Genomic DNA, 15,877 nt, shown 5'->3' with positions numbered 1-15,877 from the left:
AATGATTACTCAGTACAAGATGTTTTAAAAAATTGCTGTTGGATATGTAGAGCAGTGGTTCCCAACTACGGTCCTCAAGTACCCCCAACAGTACACATTCTCATTGTAGCCCCAGCCAAGCACAGCTGATTCAACTTGTCAACTAATTATCAGGCTCTCATTGAGTTGAATTGGGTGTGCTTGTCCAGGGCTACAATGAGAATGTGTACTGTTGGGGGTACTCGAGGACCGGAGTTGGGAACCACTGATGTAAAGAAAAGGGGGTTAGAGATTAGTTATGTTTAATTCTTTGTTTCAACGGAACAGAGTGGCAAAACAGTGTATGTTTCACAGATTCATGTTTGTTAGGGTTTGAAGTTAACATATTGCAACGTATTCTGTTCAGAGGAAGGGAGATCCGGTTATTAAAATGTTTCTTTTTTAATTATGATAGATTTTTTTATGACTTCATTTCGAGATGAATGGGCTAATGACTAAATCGGTTTTGAAATGATTCAGAATGAATCCAAAATCTCTTTTAGAAACAGATTATGTACTGTATGTAGATGTTCATTTACTATAAACTATAGTTGACAAAAGTAATTTGGCTACATAGTACAGCCGATTTTGTGCCTTTTGTCAGTGTTGGATGGATGAGGACAGAGTGGACTCCTTTGTAATTTATTTATTTGGATAGGATTGAAGTCGTATCAGATCAGAGTCAAACACAAACTATGAGACAGGTATACCTCTAGCCAACCTTGACCAAAAATAACCTTATTTGGATAGATTTTACACTCGTTGTTACTTTAAAAATACATTATGAAAAGATGTTTTGGGAAGTATGCTCAGACCCCCCAAAACGAGGCTTAGCCCCCCTATACATGAATTTCTATTGACATCCCTGACAATAACATTTCACTGTACATCGTGATATTTCACACCTCGATCTGCAGCAAATATTATAGCCTAGTAATTTGAAACAGCCTTCCTTAAGTAGCAAAAACGTGTTTCAAAGTTTAATGAGCAATGGGACAACAAATTTCTATCTAATTAGGAAATATGGATGGAAATGACAAAATGACATACAATATTAGTACAAATATTTTACACACGCTTGAGTGTTTTCTTCCTTTGTCGATCACAGTTGATGCAACAGATAAGTGACTGAAACGTGTTTGTCTATTAAACAATAATGATGCGAAATTACATTAGTGTGCATAGCAAAAAAAAATCTAAACTACATTTAAACATACTGAAATAAAGAAAACAAATTTCAGTAAATCTGCGCCTACAACTTTCCGCAGAGCTGTCTAACACTTCTGCTCCCATGACATCCTAACTGATCAAAACATAATTTGTTGAGACGTTTCTAACATTGGCCTAAAAAACCCTTATGCAGGAAACATATGGTTAATTTTGTGCAAAAAGATTAAAAGATAAAAAAACTGCATCAGGCAATTATGTAATTTTTGCGACAGCCCGAGTCATTGGTCTCCTTGATCACTAATTATTTGGTATCGGCCCTGACAATTTTTTGTCGAACCCCTAGTATGGAGCATATCACAACATTTATTTATTTTTGTTCATCTTTATCAGACATACACCAACACCCCAGCGTACATAACTTAAACAATGGGATGTTAATGTATTTGTGTAATGTGATTGGCAAGACCAGCTTATCAGAATCAAAATGGTTAATGGGTCAAGAATGGCTGATGTTTCCCCAACTAATGACATCCACTCTAAGGAAAACAAACTTACTACAGGTGGCTACATGTCTGTTCAAGTGTAATTTCCAGCTCTTGGATAAAGCCATAGCAGTGCAATGTTTGGTGTGGACACAGTTCTGAGGGTTAAGGTTTACTACAGGCCCCTTAAAGCCTTCAGAGGATTTGTTTGCCTGGATTTGGATGCCATTTTGTCAAGTCAACCTACAGTTCAAATGACACAACCATAGCAAGGAGTTACAGGTTTAAGGATTTAGGAGACTACAGAAATGTCTGATATAGGGAAAACACAAGCAATTGTAATTTAAGCAAATAAGGTACTCAGTTATGTTACAGTATGAAAAACAGAGCATCTGGACTTTTTGCTGCATCTGGATGTGCTCTTGCACCCCACCAGTGCTACTAGGTGCCTTGTCCAATAGCCACCTCTCATGGGTTTACAGTTAATGTATGCCTGTGTGTGGACCCCCAGGAGTTGTACCTTCCACAGGTGCAGCAGGGGCCTCTCCATGTGCTTCCTCATTGGTAAAGATGCCGGTAGCCTTCTCTGTCAGTCCTGAGGGGTTTTACATGTGACGCAGTGGGATAAGGATGACATGGCAACATGTACAGAAGCGCATCTGCAAAATTGCCAGTAAATAGCATAGTATTTCACAGTATGTAGCTACGTAATTACATAGTCATGGAAATTAGGATTTAGGTATAGGGAGGTCATAGGCATACACTTTTGGAAAAAAAACTAAACTCAAAAGAAAACATAGAAAAAAATATTGATTTGGGTTATCTTTTGCACTTCAACTAAATGTGCATTGTGTTGTGATATGCTGTGAGTCAAGAGAGAAGAAAAGGAGAGCAAAAGTAAAGGGTATTCCAGCAGAAATATTTCAGAGGAATTGCCCCTTTGAGCAAAACAGAATTGCCGCGGGAATGCACATAATACCTGTTGGTGTAACATCAAAACATCTTATTGAACATTGAGAGAAAAGGTAAACAATGGAAACTTTGATGGATCCAGCAACTTTATTAACAAAGGACACACAGCCTCTCTTTTTAAATGTATAACTTGGTTAAAAAATCCCCAAATTCCATGTTAGAGGCAAAATAAATAAGTATATTTATAAGTGACTAATCTTGCTGATGTAAACATATAGCACCTTGCACGTACCCTAGTATAGAGGACAGTATTATGATACTCAAAGGTATGCAGGAGCTAAAAAACTACACACTATATATTGCAGACATTTACACCCAGCTCACTAGGGGGTTTCCAACTCCCATCTGCAGGAGTTTGGCACTGAAGAACTCAAAGGTGGGATTTATCCTGAATCAACATGTATGACCTGGTGGGTATTCGTATGACCTGGTGGGTACATCAATGTGTGAAAGGTCATTTCCTGTTTCTCTTGTCAGACACCTTTTGCTTTTGGGCAGACGCTTTAGTTGCCCCTTTACTTTTAGCCCCTTTTGGTTCATCTGCCTTCTTACTGGCCACTTCTAGATTTCTGCCCGGCTTCTTTTCCTTAGCTTTTCTGCGCTCTTCCTCATCCTCCTTCTGCTGTTTGGTTTGCCTAATCTTTTCAAAGACCTTCTTATCCTTCTCCTCTTTCTCTTTCTTTTCCTTCTCTATCATCTTCTCCTCCACCTTCAGCCTACTTGCCACTGCAACCTTGGCCTTCTTTGCCATGTCCTTGCTCTTGAAGACCTGAACTTCTTCCTTGGCAAGGATGTTCCTCACCTCAGCCAGTGCCATTTTAGCTATCTTTTTGGCCTCCACTCTCTCATGGATCATTGCCAGCTGCTGTTTTAGGGCCTCCTTCAACTTCCAGCCCACATCTTTGGTCAGGTGGTTTTCTGGGATACGAAAATACTGTTTAGCTGTTTTTTTGCAATCAGCAACACTAAGCATTTAGTAGGTTGCAAAGCACCATGGATGTTTTGATTTGCTGACTGGGTCTATTAGGATGACAGTAAGTGGTACCTTTGTGCAATTTAGAAAGGTTTTGTTACAATTTACTCTATCAACATTTAAGGGACATGATGTAACTAAGAACGTAGGCTTTTGTCAAACAATGCTTACTACACAGATCAGACTTCGTTGATCCAATAGTTCTAAAGTTGTGTTCAATGAAACACTCAGCATATCACTGACAGGGTGAATTCCAAACACCATTTAACAGCAAAAATGGGTAGTTCAATTCAGCATGCAGCTAGAAGTAATCTGTTAATGCCAAGGAGAACTCATCATTTCAGAAAATTCAATGCTTTACCAATTAATGTCAGTTCAAAAGACCACACTATGGCGATTAGAGCTACAGTAAATGAGACTTTATTTTAGCTCAATGTCTACAGCACATTGGAACCCACACAGCTCCTCATGCAATACCTTTTTTGGTTTCTTTCTTGGCAACATGTTCTGGCTTTCCATCTGAGTTTAAGAAAAACAAAAAGTTGTAATAGGGTTATAGTCGTAGACAGCTGTATTTTGTTTGCTACTGGTGCTCAACCAGCAACAGGAACAGTAAAAATTGAAAGACTTACATAGAGCAAGAGAAAACTGTTTTAGCAGTATAAGAGCAACCAATGAATTCCACGTGGAGGAAAGCCTTTTACCTCTCAGTTTCACCAAACACATTGGCAAGCTAACGCCTAGGCACATTCTTCTTATTCGGCCAGGTTAAGCTCTCACAATCATACAGCTTTTGAAGTATTGAGAGTAAGCACTTGGATCCACTTGAATCAACTATTGTCCAGCATGGCCAAAAAGCATTAAGGAAGCTAGCAGTAAAATTGAGGCCACTTCAGTTACAGGCCCCCCAGAAAAGTGTAATCTGCATGCTGATCACATGGAAAAGCAGACACAATGCTGGCCAAAATGTAGAACACATTTTAAGAGCATGGAAGACAACATAAAAAACTAAAAAAAAGAATGAGGCAAACCTAGTTTGGCCAGCCCTCAATTAGAAGGGATGAATGTTGTAGCCCTCACTTGATTCAAACCGGGATCTACTATATGACAGGCTGTGTCTTTAACAACTACAGTACGCCACTAAGCTATACGTGTGCTGAGTGCCTGTATAGCATCTCGACAATAGATAATTTTGTCACACATTGTGTTAAACTGACTAACGTTTCTTAAGTTTACTTCCACCACAAATAGCATCTATGAAATGCATGGCTTTTGTCACTGGCCATTTTAACAGCTTATTAGCCAGTAATAGGCTAACTAGTATTTACCAACATACTACTTGGAATAGTCATAAGAACTGAGAAATTGCTAGCAAGACTGAAGATGAAATTTACACTGCCAAAGCTACTTCACTTTGTGGCATAACAACGTTAGTTTCTCTCATTTGTGAATTACATTGACACAATACACTGATCAGCCATAACATTGCGTCCATCTGCCTAATATTGTGTAGGTCCCCATTTTGCTGCCAAAACAACCCTGACAATTTTAGCTACAGTAGCTCATCTGTTGGATTGGTGGCCTTGGCAACCCATGACCCTGTCGCTGATTCACCACTTTTCCTTCCTTGGACCACTTTTGATAGGTACTGACCACTGTGGACTAGGAACACCCCACAAGGGCTGCAGATGTTCTGAAACAGCTCTTTTAGCCATCACAGTTTGGCCCTTGTCAAAGTTGCTCAGATTCTTACGCTTGCCTATTCTTCCTGCTTCTAACAACAACTTTGAGGACAGAATGTTCACTTGCTGCCTAATATATTCCAAGTGTTATTCACTTCACCTGTCTGTGGTCATAGTGTTATGGCTGATCTGGATAACTATCAAAATAGGTGACGATAACTTACTTTCTCGTCAGGTAAAAAGAGAATCGTGGAAACCCCTCCTCATTTACTGTGCAAGGGGTTGTGATCTACATTACCACAAAAAGCATACACAGATGCGTACTTTGAAAATCCACCAGAAAGTCACAATATAACCTTAGACAGTTTTATTTTAGGCTTACTATAACGTAGCTACTGAAGGTGGTAGCCAGCAAAGTGTTTGTCTATCCTGAATAAATGCTAATGTATAATTTGTTTTGACTGTGGTGAAGCCCGAACACCGGTCTGCATTTCTAACCACTACACTATTTAACAAGGGATAGTCAGTCACTCAATCAGTCAGTAAGCGACAGTCGCTCTTCTTGGCTGGCTCTGCTTACGCGGTCTGACAAAAAAAAAAGCGCTATGTGGACACACAATCCCAAACAAAGTACCTTCTGTCTTAGTAGACGGTGGTTCTCTCTTGATCGTTGTTTTTGGAGATTCTGGTCTGACTAAGTTGTCTAAAAAAAGAAAAAGAAAAATACTACAACCATTGAGAGAAATCAACACTAACTTAGCCATGTTAAAGACAACCTTGGGGAAATCAATATCTCTTTATGCATCCTATTTTGTGGTGGTTTCGATAGCCAATAGTATTTAGCATAAGCACAATTACTGGAAGTCTACAGTATCTGCTAGAATGCGATCACAATTAACTTTGATTTCACTAAAGCTAGTTAGCACTTTCCTTCAAATTGTACTGAGAGACAACAAAATGGTATCAATGAGCTCATTTACATTCCTAGTCAGATCCAGGGCCTGGTTACAAACATCCTTAAGAAAGGTTCTCTAACGGACATGCTTCCCATTAATGTAATTTGCTGATTTATGCATCGTATAAAGGGCAACCTTTGGTGTAATCGGTGGAGCTTCTTGAAGTGTTCTGAGAGAAAAAAAGGCACCTGAATAACCTCTTTTTCGCACATCCAAGCGCGCCAAGGTTCAGCTAATATTTTTTTAAAGGAATGTAACAAGCCATTGACCATTTCAAATAAACACTAGGCAAACACACTCAAATCCAGTGTTCAGAACAAAATCTGACAATTCAAAATCATGCCCATGCTACATGCTAAACCTCACTGGGAAGCAAATGCTCCATCACAAGTACAGCTGCAAAGCAGTATATGCTGGTGAGAGATTTCATTAATTCATTTACATCCATTACCATGAGCTTGTCCAGCAGGTCAGAGGATGCCAAAAGTCAAGAGTACCCCACATTTATTTAACGGAAATTGACAACTAAAATAATTGAATCCTGTAATGGACAGCACCCAAAAAAGCTTCCCGGGCAGGTTTCTTGAATCTCACCTGTGCTATTCTTTACTGAACATTTTGTGACATGTTAGCTAATGGTTACTGGAAACCTAAGTTTGCTTAGCAGAAAAACAGGCAATGTAGTCTTAGACATATTTGACCATACATATACTTAAATACTACAGGAATTCTTTGGTTAAACAATTTACAATGTTTAGAGTTTGAAGACTGAACTAGCTGGGTGAGTCTACCCATCCTCTAATTTGGGCCAAGAACAGTCAGCATTGACTGACCCTGCTCAGGGATCTGAGGAATAAGGTTATGATTGAATGTTTTGGGATGTTCTGTTTCTGAAAGAATGTAAAAATGCCCACCTTGTTTTGACACTTTACTCACAGAAGGTCTAGTGGAACACTTTGACCAATGTGTCCAACAATAGCCAATATTGCTGTGCTGCAATACCTTGGGACAAGGTTAGGAATTCTTCAAAGGCCCTTGAAAAATGAAGAGGCTATGGTTTAGCAGTAACGCTCCTAGGTTAGACAATCTCCCTCACTGCTGGAGGCCAGGGTTTAACTCCCCACTCAAACCCCTTGATCATTCTCCCACTAGTTTATATCCATAAAGGTCTCTATGAATTGCAAAAAAGTGCCTTTTACCAAAACAAACTTAGGCTGTGTACGCAACAACACAAGACTGTCCTACGACTTCTAGAAAACAGTTATACTCAACCGAAATCTAGTTCTTAAACAGGTTACCTTTATCAAAGTTTGACAGCTAACAAGAAATGACCAGCTGAGAAATAAGTCATCCAGCCAGCTGTTGACTTAGAACAAGAAATGTTATAAAGTGCATAAGTGAATCGCTTTAACATGGAAAGAAAAAACAACCCTCACAAAAACCACATAATTTATTGGCTAAAGCTTATCTAAAAAGTTTTTATTGTGTTTAACAAAAGACTAGAAAGACAGGAATAAATAGCTAAACTCAATACATTTACAAACCTACAAAGGAATACACAACACAATTAGTATTCCTAACAGGACCATTTAGTCAACTGGTTGATTGTTTGCGACTGTCTGCACCAGTGTGGAGACGTTTTGCAGCGCAACACAGAAACAACAGAATTAATGTATTAACTAATGGGGCAAATACAAATTACGTATTTTGACATAGCACATATAGGCCAGTTTTTCTACATTTTTGTCAATAAAAAGAAAATTACTTTCAAAGCTATCGTGACAACCAGGAATTTCTAAAAAATGCATAGGGCATCTATATGGAAAAATATATGTTTTATAAACAATTAGTCGAAAGAACAGTCAACATCTAGTCTATAAAATATTATTTTTTGAAGAGGACAGCCCTAAATCCTAATTGGATAAATAGTGAATATGCCGTAGGGGATGCAGTACTGAGATTGGAAAAAAGAAAACCAATCTGTTGTCCAAGTGCAACCGTTAATTGCATAAGTTGGGTCATTTGCTGGGTATCGCAAGCAGTCTGTTCAATGGAAATGCACATTCCATAGAAAAGCATTATTCAGTCTGGCATTTTGAAAGTGCATAAAAAATCCTGAATGCATTGTCTTCAGCTCTCCATAGCAAACCCACTAAAAAGGATGAAGGGCCAACTTCTCCCTGGCTAAACCCTTCTAATAATAATTTTACCCCATTAATTAGTTTTCTACCCTTGAATGCTCCAGACGAAAATGAGGGAAAAGGTTTCAGCCAACATGGCCACCTGGGACCTCATGCCAAAAGGGATATGGCTACTGGTTGTGAAGTCCTAAGATCACGCAACTCTTTCCCTGAACCCCCTCTGTCTGAGAAGTGCCAGCGCTTTCCTCCTCCTCCTCCTCCGCTGCTGCTCCCTCCTCATCCTCAAACGGTTCAAATGGGTTTATGAGACCATAGAGGAAGGTGAAGAAGCCTTGAAACCAATCAGAGCCCTCCTCCGCTAACACATCAGGGATCTCCTCGGAGGAGTCTGAGCTTTCCTGACTGTCATCTTTCGTCAGGCCTACGCAAAACAGAGGAAAAACAAGGAGAGAGGGAAAGAAAGGAGATAGTGGAAAAGCAGGAAAAGAGGGAGGAAAGGAAGGAAAGTTTTAAGCGAGGTTAGGCAGCGAGGGAAACTAGATTTGAGGTTGCATGAAGCAGTGTTAGCGATTAAAAGAGGAGAGTATTGCGATAGCTTAGCTTAAATGGATGCATGCAGAACCTATCACTAACATTGTAGCAGAGGTGAGCGCAGATATTCCAGACAGGCAGCCTTCTGGGTGACAAAGCAGAGCTATGTCTTTATGGCAGAGGGCAGCAGAGAAGGCTGAGTCTCAGAAAATGAACCCCCCCCCCCCCTCCTCAGAGCCCTCCAGATGTATGTTCTTGCCTTTTGCAAAGAAAGAAAACAGCAGCTTTACAATGATATAAAAAGCAACATGGTTGATGAGACAAAGTACTTGTTGGAAATATTTTTTCTTAAAGCATGCACTGGTCTGGCCCTGTAATAACTGTTACATGTGTCTACCAGGCCATGAGAAAACTGGATGTCACGTGTGTGGTTTGGGCTTGAAACGCAACAGTCAGAATGGAAAAGAACGACACGTTTTCACACCGTGCACATGCTGAGCTTGTGGATTCCTAGCTCGTTTGGCACAATTGACAAAAATAGTCCAGTGGTACAAATCGAGTAAACCAAAAGTCAGCCATGCAAAAGAAAACCCAAATCAGTTGTAATCACACAAACAGTCATCAGTAAATAACAGTGCAGTTAAAAAATGTATGAACTTGCCTAGCAGTATTTTAGCATCCTCTACGTCGAAGTCGCCATCGCCATCAGTATCGTAGGATGAAAGTTTACCTAGCAAATTAACCCCAAAGAAAATAAACCCAAATTAGGCTTTAATCATTTGTGGAATGGGGGTTGGACAGCAATGTTGAAATGGTACTATAAAGTACTATACTCTATACAATTGCTCAGAAAGGGAGGCACTAGCATGGTTAAATTGTTACTTGTTGATGCAGTGGGCTAAATCAGAGTCACACAGCGTTTTTCAGTAGTCTCATTACTCTATGACAAGATATAAACTGAAAGATTAACTGGGGATTTGGCTTGATGAGGGACTTCGACCACATACGTATTTTTAAATTTTTATTTCTGTTAATACAAATACACAAGTTTTTCCCATAGAGATTGTTGATCATTGTGCTTCAAAATGTTAAGTAGATAAAATTATTTCCCAGGTGAACCACTAACAAAAAAGATTTGCTTCACCACAGACAACAGAATGAATGGCTGTGTGTTACATCCTTAACCAGAATCTCTGAGAGCGGGTAAATAATTTCAGCCTTATAATTAAAGTGGTCAGAATAAATGTATGGGAAACAAATGAATACAATTTGGAAATAAGGGTTGTTGAGTGACATGGTTGAAAGATTTCATGGAATGATCATATACACATCTCATACCTTGCAGTGCCTCAGAGAGGTCAATGTGAAAGTCCTTTGCTTTGGCTGCATGCAAGATTAAGACCAAACAAAAAACAAAACATTGACATTGGAGAAATTACAATACGTGCATAATAACAGTTTGTAGAATAAATATACAAACATCAATAATGAATACATTTGAGATCCAAACATGGTTAGTGTACAGGCATATTCAAAGCTGCACACGGAGCATGTGCACACGTGCCAAACATTAAACAAGGCCATGTTTGTAAAGTTGAAAGGTCAATGTGAAGATGCATGAAAGCAATCTGTATCACTTTGTCAAAGGCATTCATGACAGTGGCAACGGGCGGTTAAGATACTATGACAGACTGCTCGACAGTAGCTTGTTTGCATTTGTGTTTGCCATGAAGGTGTCACTTACCGATGGCACCTTGGTAGTCAACTAGGTCAAAGTAGACTACAGCTACGGAGGTCCAAACACCAAGGAGAGCCAGCACCATGAACCAGGTGAAGAAGGAGCTTCCTCCGGCTCCCTCTGACTTCTTGCCATTCTTACTGGCCAGCTGTGCTTTGGGCTCTACATAGGAGGACAAAGTGAATAGAGTCAAACATGAAGCCAAAGTCTAAAGTGCATGCACCTAATCTAAAGATCTAAAGGCTACACAAAGTTGGCTGATCTCTCAGTAACACAAATTTAAAAAAGCTGTGAGTGTTATCTTGCAGCCAAAAGATAAAAAACTGAAAGTCGTAAGAATTGAGAATAAGCTACTGATCATGACTTTGTCACTACCAAACAGAAATGAGAGTTGAGTAACCCATTAAAACCAATAAATCAGGTATTTCTAATCCTGTTTGGCTAATAGACATTGTATATTGGACTATACCACAGGTCTGACATCACATCAATTTTACTGCTCTAAATGAGTTGGTGACAAGTTTATAATAGCAATAAGACATTTCACGAGTTTACATTATATTTCTTACAGCTAAGCAGCTTTTTCAAGCCCTCCACAGTGCGCCTTGCATAAGAACATCTGAGCCATGGTTTATTGGCCATAAAGGTGCTGGTCATAAAATTTGAATATCATCAAAAAGTTGATTTATTTCAGTAATTCCATTCAAAAAGTGAAACTTGTATATTATATTCATTCATTACACACAAACTGGTATTTCAAATGTTTATTTCTTTTAATTGTGATAACTAACTGACAACTAATGAAAATCCCAAATTCAGTATCTCAGAAAATTTGAATATTACTTAAGACAAATACAAAAAAAATATTTTTAGAAATGTTGGCCAACTAAAAAGTATGAACATGAAAAATATGAGCATGTACAGCACTCAAAACATAGTCGGGGCTCCTTTTGCCTGAATTACTGCAGCAATGCGGCGTGGCATGGAGTCGATCAATCTGTGGCACTGCTCAGGTGTTATGAGAGCCCAGGTTGCTCTGATAGTGGCCTTCAGCTCTTCTGCATTGTTGGGTCTGGCGTATCGCATCTTCCTCTTCACAATACCCCATAGAATAAGGTCAGGCGAGTTTGCTGGCCAATTAAGAACAGGGATACCATGGTCCTTAAACCAGGTACTGGTAGCTTTGGCACTGTGTGCAGGTGGCAAGTCCTGTTGGAAAATGAAATCTGCATCTCCATAAAGTTGGTCAGCAGCAGGAAGCATGAAGTGCTCTAAAACTTCCTGGTATATGGCTGCGTTGACCTTGGACCTCAGAAAACAGTGGATCAACACCAGCAGATGACATGGCACCCCAAACCATCACTGACTGTGGAAACTATACACTGGACTTCAAGAAACCTGGATTCTGTGCCTCTCCTCTCTTCCTCCAGACTCTGGGACCTTGATTTCCAAAGGAAATGCTAAATTTCATCAGAGAACATAACTCAGCAGCAGTCCAATCCTTTTTGTCTTTAGCCCAGCCGAGACGCTTCTGACATTGTGTCTTGTTCAAGAGTGGCTTGACACAAGGAATGCGACAGCTGAAACCCATGTCTTATATACACGTCTGTGCGTGGTGGTTCTTGAAGCAGTGACTCCAGCTGCAGTCCACTCTTTTTGAATGGGTTTTGTTTCACAATCCTCTCCAGGGTGCGGTTATCCCTATTGCTTGTACACTTTTTTCCACATCTTTTCCTTCCCTTCGCCTCTCTATTAATGTGCTTGGAAATAGAGCTCTGTGAACAGCCAGCCTCTTTAGCTATGACTTTTGTGTCTTGCCCTCCTTGTGCAAGGTGTCAATGGTCGTCTTCTGGACAGCTGTAAAGTCAGCGGTCTTCCCCATGACTGTGTTGCCTACAGAACTAGACTGAGAGACCATTTAAAGGCCTTTGCAGGTGTTTTGGGTTAATTAGCTGATTAGAGTGTGGCACTAGGTGTCTTCAATATTGAACCTTTTCACAATATTCTAATTTTCTGAGATACTGAATTTGGGGTTTTCATTAGTTGTCAGTTATAATCATCAAAAGTAAAAGAAATAAACACTTGAAATATATCAGTCTGTGTGGAATGAATGTATACATTATACAATTTTAACTTTTTGAATGGAATTACTGAAATAAATCAACTTTTTGATGATATTCTAATTTTATGACCAGAACCTGTATATCTCCCACCCCTTGTACCTTATTGCTTAAGTATGCCAAATTGCAAATCTCAGATCTGACTTAGAACTTTCAAGCAACAGAATTATAATTTTGGAATGTTTAATCAAAAGCCCAATGAATCTATGCTGATGCTAAGACAGTAAGTAAACAGACAATGTAGTAGAGTTATTCTGGATGCAGTTGACACAGTACACAGAGCATTATGGGTAAAAATACTAGAGCATTCAAAGGAAGGGCAGCAGAAGGATGAACAGGTGCAGAGTCAGCTACTCTCAAACTAGAGAAAAACATTCAGTCACACAATGTACCTTCATCACACTTACCAATGTCATCACCTGTAACACTAAAACAGATCCTTGCAAGACCCAAAAAAAGATGCTATTGCCATCAGTTAAAAATGCTATGTTCAGTCAGTCTACTTCGCTTGAAAACGCATCCACACACAAAATATTCTTTATGTATCAATCAAAAGATTCTGCAACAAAACTACTACACCCAATCATACGACCTTCTCCACAGAGATATGTCCTTCAGTGGACTATTACAAAACCCAGTACAGCCCCAGACGTCCAGATTAGCCCCTCAGGAAAACAATGCTCTCATCCCCATCACAAAAAATTTAATATGCAAAACGTCAATGGTTGAATCGCCATCTATGAAAATCAATGCAGGACATTCTGGCGACGTCACTCCATCTACCTTCTTCCTGTTCGATGACCACCAAAGGTTCTGGCACTGGGAAGTTCTTCGCTACAGACTCATCCATCAGAGCAGACCGTCCCTGACCCGTTCGAATGAGAAAGGCCTCAGTGTGTCTTTTATCGTTATTTTCTTTTCCCCAAACCCCCAACAGCAGCTGCTCTCCTCTTTCTGATCCAGGCAAACTCAGCCAGAACCCAATATGGGACTTGAAAACAGCCAGCGGGGCTATTTTTGGAGAGGTCCGCCTGCCCAGTCAGAAGACATTCAGGCACTCATATGGAGACACAGCATTGAGCCCATGCCAACAGGACATTACCCAGCATCCTTCAGGACAGACCCAGGGAGATTCAAGAGGTCATAAAAAATGTCTGTTATAGTGCTTTGGGCCCCAGTAATAATCGAATATAGTGGCAGAAAGAAGTAGAAGCCTAACCTAAGCTTACTAGCTGACAACTAGCTACATACAGACAGAGTCTGAAGGAGATGATTTAAGCTTAAATGCCACAGCTCATGCATATCCTGGCAGAGTTTAAGTGACTATGCCTTACTACCAGGGTGATTACTCATTAGCCTGGCATTAGCACAATAAGCAGGAGCAAATATATACATAAAAAAAAAACACTGAGGATTGAGGGGAGTTGTCCTGCAAATAGCACCTCACCAGTCTAACACTATGATAACAAATCAAATGCAAAGAAGTGTGCGTGCGTGAGAGTTTGAGGAAGGGTTGGGTAATTGGCAGGTGTTTAAATCTTGGTCATCCAGAATCTCTCCCATAAAAATCATTGCAAGGAACAGAGAACGTACACAGGGCTGAACACACAGATCACATTCAAATACTGGTTCTCAAACCTCTGCTTAGGACCTCCAACCGGTCCATGTATTAGATGTCTTACAGAGCAAGTTTAACGGAGGCCAGCAAGTACAGTGCTGTGCAATGAGTGAAAGTCTCACTCCCTGATGCTTTAACACTTAAACCGCCAGACCTTTCAGTGCCCCAGTATCTGCCAGAGCTGAAGGCCTTTTCACATCATTAGCATACCAATTGTTCCTTACACATTCTCCTCCGCAGCATCAACATCCAGTCAACATGGGTCATCATCAAACTATATATAATAGCCTAAAAAAGAATGAATTATGAATAGCTGTACATAGGCCATATCCAAGGATATGTAGCCTCTTGCATTATTCTACAAAGACATAAGCTCGGGTATATGACAACACAGCCTTCTCTTCAAGTAAAAACACTGCAGTGTATTATTCAATAAAAAAACATTTTTATTAGCCGAGTAAAATCTCTGCCATCCTCTATTTGGCCTATTGCACATTTAGTATTGCTTATTTACACATCCACAGGTAAATACATATGTAATACTTGTAAGTACATTTTCTTTTTAATTTGTAAATTCAAATAGCAGAGTAAAAGGATGGTATACATGGCAGTTTTATATTAATTACAAACTCAAACGCCATTTGCAATTCAAATCAACCACCAGACTGTACTGACACGACCTTGCCACACACCCTGATTGCTAAGTTGTTAGTCATGTTAAACCAGTATTCAAGATCGGTTTTGTTTAATGAAGCATTTCTGCTTGCGGTATATCATCAAAACTGAACTTCCAACAGTGTGAAAAAAAGTATGCCAAGTCTACAAACACCATCTGAATGGTTTGCATTCCTCACTAAAGCTAGAGAAAAGGTGCTGGAAAGAGTACTGACCAAATCTAGCAGTTGTTAAGTCCCCTGAGCATAATATCCCCCTTTCCTACAACAATTATCAATGGAGACACAGGCCACGCTCACAGCAAATTGTTATGGCTACACAAGGATTACCAACTGAATGATGCCACCACGGACCTGAACAAAACACATGGATTAACATAGGCATTTTTACAACAGGGTATGTGTCTGTGTATCATGTAGACGCTTGACAAGCATGTACACACCCCAGACACACCATATTTTTCAGTTGAATGCTCCATGACATAACTTGAGTCGCTCTCTCACTACCTCTTGCTCAATCTAGCTCCATTCCTTTTGTCTTCCTGTGTTGTTTGAGTATGTATAGTTCAGTTTGAGCTTAAAGGATCCTGTGGAATGCTATGATACACCTCTTCTCTTTTTGAAATACACAGACTGCCTTAAACAAAGCATGACAACTTTGACTAATAGGGCATTCAAAATGACTTTTGGAAAAGGAAACGCTTTAGATATAACTCGGGGGAATAAAAGAGCTCAGAGATGGGGAAACAGATGGCTTGAAATTGCAACCTCAAAGCCAATCAGAAAATGGGAGAAGAAACCT

At 39.8% G+C, this 15,877-nt stretch overlaps 1 protein-coding gene across 11 annotated transcripts in view; it reads right to left on the bottom strand.

Moving 5' to 3' along the window:
• Window positions 1–15,877, bottom strand: part of asph (aspartate beta-hydroxylase) — a 43,981-nt gene that overhangs the window by 14,489 nt on the left and 13,615 nt on the right. Inside the window, exons 1-8 of one of the 11 annotated variants that reach the window (XM_029118428.2) lie at window positions 13,567–13,771; window positions 10,670–10,825; window positions 10,264–10,308; window positions 9,587–9,655; window positions 8,597–8,815; window positions 5,932–6,000; window positions 4,093–4,134; window positions 2,191–2,265 (exon numbers count right to left, since the gene is read on the bottom strand). In XM_029118428.2, the coding sequence (XP_028974261.2) occupies window positions 2,191–2,265; window positions 4,093–4,134; window positions 5,932–6,000; window positions 8,597–8,815; window positions 9,587–9,655; window positions 10,264–10,308; window positions 10,670–10,825; window positions 13,567–13,633 (742 nt within the window). In that variant the 5' untranslated portion in view covers window positions 13,634–13,771. Of the gene's footprint in view, window positions 1–2,190; window positions 2,266–4,092; window positions 4,135–5,931; window positions 6,001–8,596; window positions 8,816–9,586; window positions 9,656–10,263; window positions 10,309–10,669; window positions 10,826–13,566; window positions 13,773–15,877 lie in introns of those variants that run through there. The other 10 variants (XM_029118429.2, XM_029118431.2, XM_029118432.2 and 7 more) reach the window with 10 other exon arrangements.

Source organism: Esox lucius, chromosome 3 (assembly GCF_011004845.1).
Source record: "Esox lucius isolate fEsoLuc1 chromosome 3, fEsoLuc1.pri, whole genome shotgun sequence".
In the NCBI taxonomy this organism is placed as follows: domain Eukaryota; kingdom Metazoa; phylum Chordata; class Actinopteri; order Esociformes; family Esocidae; genus Esox; species Esox lucius.
Note: the sequence above shows the minus strand (reverse complement) of the source record. Positions and strands in the feature narration are given on the sequence as shown.